This window comes from Equus asinus, chromosome 17 (assembly GCF_041296235.1).
Source record: "Equus asinus isolate D_3611 breed Donkey chromosome 17, EquAss-T2T_v2, whole genome shotgun sequence".
Taxonomy (NCBI): Eukaryota; Metazoa; Chordata; class Mammalia; order Perissodactyla; family Equidae; genus Equus; species Equus asinus.
The window spans coordinates 33761661-33769455 of NC_091806.1; the positions used below are offsets into that span (position 1 = coordinate 33761661).

The following is a 7795-nucleotide window of genomic DNA, read 5'->3' on the forward strand; positions in this document are numbered from 1 at the left end:
TGACAATAATGTACAACTGAAATTTCACAAGGTTGTAAACTATCATAATCTTAATAAAAGTAAAAAAAAATTTCATTTTACTTAGAGTCTACATAAAATGTCAAAATGGAACATAGCTGAGACTTTAAGTTTAAAAAAAATATTCTAAATGTCTGATTGGTTGTTTCACAATTACATAGCTGAACCTGGTCTCTCCCTTGGTTTCTCCATTCTAATACTGAAACTTAAATAAGTTAGATGAATAGTTATTTTCAGGGCATGAGGTAACTCATCTGGGACATACAAAAAACTGTCCAAATAATAACTTTCATCGGGGATTTACTATGTATCAGGCACTTTACAAACTTTGCCTTATTTTAATTCTTAAAATAAATGTATGACATTGATCCTGTCATCTGTCTTAAAGAAAAAGAAATTGAAGCCTAGAGATGATATACATATCACCCAAAGTAACACAGCTGCTAATTGGTAGAGGCAGGACTTGATCACAGGAAGTCTGAATCCAAAGTTTAAGCTCATATCAACCATGCTATATTAAAAAGCAAATATTTAAGACAATGACTATAATTGCCTTCTGAGAGAAAGAGAGAGAATCTTTGCATAAAGTTGTAATCCTCTGTAATACTTTGCCCTCCCTCTCACATATTTTTTAATTATTTGTTGATACCACTGTAGTGCAGATTGTCATTATTATCCCAGATCTGCATCTTGTCATTGTGGTCCATGGGAAACACCTCCACAACTAAGGCCTGGAACAGCTCATCAGTGACCACATTCATCTTCGTGGGATTTGCAGACCATCCAGAACTCCAGGTCCTGCTCTTTGTGACCTTCCTGGGTATCTATCTTGTGACCCTCTCCTGGAACCTGGCTCTCATCTTTCTAATCAGAAGTGACACCCATCTGCAAACACCCATGTATTTCTTCCTCAGCAAGTTGTCCTTCATTGACATCTGTTACTCTTCCACAGTGGCTCCCAAGATGCTCACTGACTTCTTCCAGGAGCAGAAGACCATATCATTCTTGGGTTGTGCTGCTCAGTTCTTTTTTTTTGATGGCATAGGTCTAACTGAGTGCTTTCTCCTGACTGCTATGGCATACGATCGATACACAGCCATCTCCAGTCCCCTGCTCTACACTGCCATCATGTCCCAGGGTCTCTGTACACGCATGGTGATTGGGGCATATTTCAGTGGCTTCCTGAGCTCCCTGATCCAGGCCTGCTCTATATTTCAGCTCCACTTCTGTGGACCCAACATCATCAACCATTTCTTCTGTGACCTCCCGCCAGTTTTAGCGCTTTCTTGCTCTGACACGTTCCTCAGTCAAGTGGTGAATTTTCTTGTAGTGGTCACCATTGGGGGAACATCATTCCTCATCCTCGTCATCTCCTACAGTTACATAGTTGCTGCTGTCTTGAAGATCCATTCAGTGGAAGGCCAAAGGAAAACCTTCAACACATGTGCCTCACACCTGATGGTGGTGACTCTGCTGTTTAGGACAGCCCTTTTCATGTACCTGCGACCCAGCTCCAGCTACTCTCTTGGCAGGGACAAGGTGGTGTCTGTGTTCTATTCACTGGTGATCCCCATGCTGAACCCTCTAATCTACAGTTTAAGGAACAAAGAGATCAAAGATGCCCTGTGGAAGTTGTTGGAGAATAAGAAAGTGTTTTCCTAGTTTATGATTGAAAACATATTTCTCCAAACTGACAGAGACTTATATGACACATGACATCTACCTCCACCTCTGGCTTAGGCAAGAGGTACATTTTGTGTGCATATTTGGAAATGGAGGCTCTTCCTGCCAAATTTTTCTCACTGTTCCCCCTGGTGATCTGTCCACTGACCCCACCATGGATAGCCAAAAAGGGGAAATGATTATTGCACAAAAATAATCTCCCTGGGATTCTCACAATTAGTATTATAGCAACCACATTTTATTGGGTACTTAACATATATGAGGCACAAAAGCTATTTAATAAAATACTCATTGTGGTGCTATGATGCAAATAGTACTATCCCTATGTTACAAATGAAGAAATGAGGTCCTAGGAAGAAAAAATGACTTGCCCAGCATTATACGGAAAGTAAGGGGCAGGAATCCCATTCAGACCTAGGTCTTCCTGACTCCAGAGCCCATACTCTGCCCAAATGCTGCCTTCCATGTTCAACAACAAACAGCCCTGAAGTTGTACATGTGTATAACTCTTATTACTAGTATATGGCAGGATCCAAAAAGATACACTATGTATAGTTGAGGTACATTACAAAACACGATGCCTTTTTACTCCATTAAACATTCTCTCCAAGATATCCCTGTTGGATTCCCATTATGGCTACTGAATAATTTTCTAAACAAAATGTACTGAAGTACATTACCCTTTTCCGCCATTTCTATCTGAGCTGTGTAGGGGCCTGGAAAATTTGTGTCCCATGATATCACATCCATACTCTTCTCTTCCCAGTCTTTGTCACCTAAAGTGCCTACTAGGTCTGTATTTCCTTGATTTCAACCATTCATTCCTTTACCAGTTCAGCACCTGACTCCACTTCACAGCTTAGTCTCCCTTTTGATCACCACACTCTGAGTTCCTCTTGCTCTCTTCTATCCAAACCCATTGCTCCCATAAAATCTTTGTTTCTTAACCTGAATGGATTAGCCCACATTCAGTACTATTTGCCACTATCTCTGGAAGGTATGTCTCAGGCCATCACCTCCAGGTCATTAGTCCTTCTTAAAGGACATGGACAGTGGAGTTGTCCAGCACAACCATTTCTGCTGGTAAATCCCTCCATCATTCCTTTATGGCCCTGTCCTCTTCTCAACACATTCATTTTTCCATTAATAGAGGTCTATTGGATATGCAAAAAGTCTTCATTTGATTTCATTGTTCATGTAAGTGGATTAACTACTTCATATTTGGAAGAGCATAAACAACGCACAGGGGAGGTGAGATCTCTGTTCCTGGTCTCCTGGATTCTTGAGTCTCCTAAATTCATTCCCATTCAAGGTCAAGCAAACTTAAAGTGATTCATACAAATAATATCCAATGATATTACCCAATGGGTAACTTCTCCTGAAATTTTTTTATCAGTTACCTTTATGAATATTAGGACTTATATGGCACTGTATTGGAAATTCTGGGAATCACCTTTATTGATGGATGTTATACCCAGGATACTTCTAGTTTTCTGCTTCCTTAGCAGGCTGAGTACAATGTGAGGAAGTCTTTAGGATTATTTCAGATGTAAGATCTAATGAAGGGGCCAGTCAGGCCAAGCGGAGCAGATTTCGATACAGGTGAATAGATGATTTCTTTGAAGTTTAGAATTGACATTCTTGAATTCTGATATATTTCCATTCAAATTAATAGCTATGATTAAGTAGAATTATTTTTTCTTCCTAAAGGAAGTGATTCAATTTATGAAAAATATGGAAAAGGTTTACCTTAAAGGAAAAGTACAAATTATTTAATATCAAATCATTTTACCTTCTTCTCCTTCTTTAAAACACACACACATTCCTCATCTGCTTTATTTTCCAACTCATCTCAGTTCATATAACATAAACCCTCCACCTGGCCTCTTGAGAGAACTTTACATATAAGCAAAATACAATGTGGCCTCTACACAGTTCACTCTGAGGAATCTGAGTGTATTGGTTTACTATCACTAATGTAACTAATTACCACAAAGTAAGTGGCTTAAAACAGCATAATGTTATTATCTCACAGTTCTGTAGGTTAGACGTTTGAGAGAGGTCTCACTGGGCTGAAATCAAATTAGTAGCAGAGCTGTGTCCCTTTCTGGAGGCTCTATGATAGAATCCATTTCCTTGCCCTTTGCAGCTTTTAGAGACCACCCACATTCCTTGGCTCATGGTTCCCTTCCACCATCTTCAAAGCCCACAATGTCACATCTACCCTCACTGGGAAAGGTTCTCTGCTTTTAAAGACTCTCGTGATTAGAGTCATGCACCACATAACTAGGGTTCAGTCAAAAACAGGCTGCATATATGACGGTGGTCTCATAAGATTAGTATCATATAGCATAGATGTGTTGTAGTATACACCATCTAGATTTGTGTAGATACACTCTGTGATGTTTGCACAATGACAAAATCGCCTAACGATGCATATCTCAGAATGTGACACTTGAGTGTAGGTTGGGCCTGCTCAGATAATCCAGGATAATCTCCCCATTTCAAAGTCTATAATTTAATCACATCTTAAAACTCTCTTTTTCCTGAAAGATAATCTATTCACAGGCTCATAGGATTAAGATTTTGTCACGTTTGGGGACCACTATTCTCCCTACTTAGCTCTTTTAACATTTGATGTCACTTTACTGATTTGAGTTTATGAGGCCAGCTCTCAAGAACATTCATGAGCTCCCCATTGCCCTCAGGTTAAAGTCCTTAACATGCATTACAAAGTCCTCTTTGCTTCATGCTGCAGCTCTGCTTACTTCAACTCTTCACCCCCTACTACATCTCCCCTAGTACTTTGGGGACAGCATGCTGTCCCAAGGCATCTATTTCTTTTTCTTCCCCTCAAGCTCTTTGTACAAGGAGTTTCCTCTTTCCTCCATAATCTTTTTAACTGACTGATGGTTGTTCATCCTTCAGGTCTCTACTCAGAGCACTTCCTCCATGAAGATCTTCCCACTCATTTCCCAAACCCAGAACATCATGGTTTACCCAGTTGTTGCACTAACACTACTGTTTGTAATCATTTGTTCTATTGCACGTACCTTACACTAAACTATAACTTACTTGAGGATAGAGATAGACCCTTGTTCACTTTCATTCATCCATCTAACGCAGTGTTTGGCACATAGTAGACATATAATAAATATTTCTTTAATAAATGAACAATTCATTGTTTATAGTAACTTTAGCTTTTGCTGCATATAGTGATTGTATTATTGTCTTGTGGTATGGCTACCAAGGTTTCTTATAGATATATTTCAACAAAAGAGAGACTGAACAAAATTAGACCACTTTTCTCATCTATTATCCTTCTATAAAATTTTAGGAGGGCTTTTAATTAAGCTGCTAATCATAACGATTCAAATAAATTAGCAGTACTGATTACTGTAAATATAATACACAACTAGAGACAGTTAAAAAGAAACAGATACCAGAGAATCCTCACAAATAAAACACTCCATACAGCAGTCCTTAATTTCTTTCCATCTTTGCCATCTCTAGGCATAATTTATTTAAACTCACAAAGAATTACTTAATTAAAATTAAAGCCATGTTACCATATTTCTGGCTTTAGTGGATTCCCATCTTCACCAGAAATCAAGGCACTCATTTCCCTAATCTGAGAAATCTAACCCAGTTTGTGCCTGAAGACAAGTGAAAACCTCCCCTGAGACTTTTTCAACCTCTTCTGCTTCCTTCCTTTCTAACTATAAAGAGAAAAAGAGACCATTATTCTATCACCCATGAATCCACTGTGTCCAGAACAAAATACTCTGTGAAGATTAGCTTTCTCCCTCTCCTTCAGAAATCTTCCATCTCTCAAATTTAGCTCTTTCCCCTTAGAAATTAGAAGCTACCTTAACTTGGTTAAAGTACAAAATGATTTGATAAATATTTACAAACTCAATTTTACCAGAAACATGTTCTGGGATATATTTAAATAAAGTTTTTAAGCAGAGATAAAAGGTATCCACTTATTTACTTTTGCTCTTTGTAGTTTCAAAATATTTTAGGATGACTTGAAATATTCATGCAATGAACAAAATAAAGCAAGTTGCAAATAAGTCAACAGCTATATGCTTTTTAAAAAGTTAAAATGCTGAGGCTGAATCCAAGATGGTGCCATGAGTAGTCCTCTTTGTCTCTCCCTCTTCGAGTCTACAATTATTTGGACACTTATCGCTTAACAAAGGATATCCAGACAGCATCTCAGGACGTCTGAGAGACCCACGCGACTATACATCGGAAGGCGGATGGACTTTCCTCCGGGAGGATGTGGAATAGGTGAAAACTCTCCGACCCCGACCGAACAGCCTAGTACCCGCAAGCGGCTTTCTTCCAACGGACGCCCCCAGAAGATCAACACACATCTAGGGCAGGAGCGAGCACACAACAGAGGAGCGACGGTGGAAACAGGTGACCAGAACCCTACCTAAACCCCCCGCAATTACTCCTAAACGCAGAGGGAAACTTTGGAGTTGCACACCTGGGCCCACAGGGAGAGTCTCTCGCCGCATTGGCGGGGAGATCCTGCCTGGTGTTCGTGGCGCCCGGAGGGTCCCAGAGAGAGTCGCTGAGGGTACGGAGGTCCCCCAGCTGCCACTGCCTGCACGGTGGGGCTAGGGATTGCCAGAGATCTCGGAGAGGACTGGGGCTGGGGGAAGCTCCAGAGGCCGGCTCTGTGCCCCAGATGGGAAGCTCCAGAGTTCTGCCCGGGCAGCAGACAAAACTCTCTGTCTGCCTTTAGTGGAGGGGCCACGCCCAGCATTCAACTCCGGGAAAGTCCCGGAGAGAATCCCAGAGGGCGAAGTGACCTCCAGCTGCTGTTGCCTGCCCCGTGGGGCTAGGGATTGCTGGAGATCTTGGAGAGGACTGGGACAAGGTGAGGCTCCAGAGGCCCACTCCACGCCCCAGAGGGGAAGCTCCAGAGTTCTGCCCGGGCAGCAGACAAAACTCTCTGTCTGCCATTAGCGGAGGGGCCATGTCCAGCATCCACAATACTGGGAGGGTCCCCAAGAGGAGAATATCAGGCAGGGCAGCAGCTGACCAGCTACCACTGAAATCAGGATCTCCAGCTATCCCCCAAGACAGGGCAAAGGGCTCCCCGAGTTCCTGGGGAACAGGACTGGGGCTGGGGGGAGTTCCAGCGACCCAGCTCCTTAGCCTAGGGGGAAACCCTACAGGCTCACAGCAGCCTCAGGGAAAGCCTCTGCACAGCACTAGTAGAAAGCACCCATCCGGCAGCCACAAGGCTGGAAGACCCCAGGACAAAAGTAGCATAGCTAGGTGAACAAACCACAGACTGTAGAAGATGCCAATAGCTCTCCTGCGACCCACAGTGGACAAGTGAGATTTTGTGGGTGCTGACAGCGACAGAGCGACAAACATAAGTGATCCCACCCCTGGCCACTGGAAAAGCCCATAACACCGTTGCAGACCCCAAGGAGGGAGCACGTCTAGGTGGGCTGCAACAGTAGGCACCAGCAGCCTGAAGCCCCCTGTGACGGCCCCCACGGCAGAGGAGGGAATCCAAAGGACCACTGTGACTACGAGGAGGGGCCCAGGCCCAGCTAGCAACTGCGGACAGGGTTCCTGGTTGGTGCAGTATAAACAGCAGCTCCCCCACCGCAGCAGCTGAAACAAGTGAAAGGAGCAACTAAACTCTATCTCCATGTGGAGGCACAAATCAACAACATCAAGCAATATGAAAAAATACTTTAAATCTCCAGAACAGAAAGAAAGCAACAAATACGCAGAAAACAATCCCAAAGAAAATGAGATATATAACCTAAATGATGATGACTTCAAAACAGCCATCATTAAAATACTCAATGAGTTAAGAGAGAATTCTGACTGACAACTCAACGAGTTCAGGAGCTATGTCACAAAAGAGTTTGATACGATAAAGAAGAACCAAACAGAAATATTGGAAATGAAGAACACAATAGAGGAGATTAAGAAAAATCTAGATGCTCTGAGCAGTAGGGCCAATAATATGGAGGAAAGAATTAGCAATTTGGAAGATGGCAATATAGAATTGCTGCAGGCAGAGGAGGAGAGAGAAGCAAGACTAAAAAGAAAT

The 7795-nt window shown here is 42.2% G+C and overlaps 1 protein-coding gene across 1 annotated transcript; it reads left to right on the forward strand.

The window, feature by feature from the left end:
* The first annotated feature begins 723 nt into the window (after positions 1-723).
* LOC139040647 (olfactory receptor 5A1-like) lies at positions 724-1680 on the forward strand. The gene has a single exon (XM_070487393.1). It carries the CDS (start codon positions 724-726, stop codon positions 1678-1680), a length of 957 nt encoding a protein of 318 aa, XP_070343494.1.
* Positions 1681-7795: the final 6115 nt, after the last annotated feature.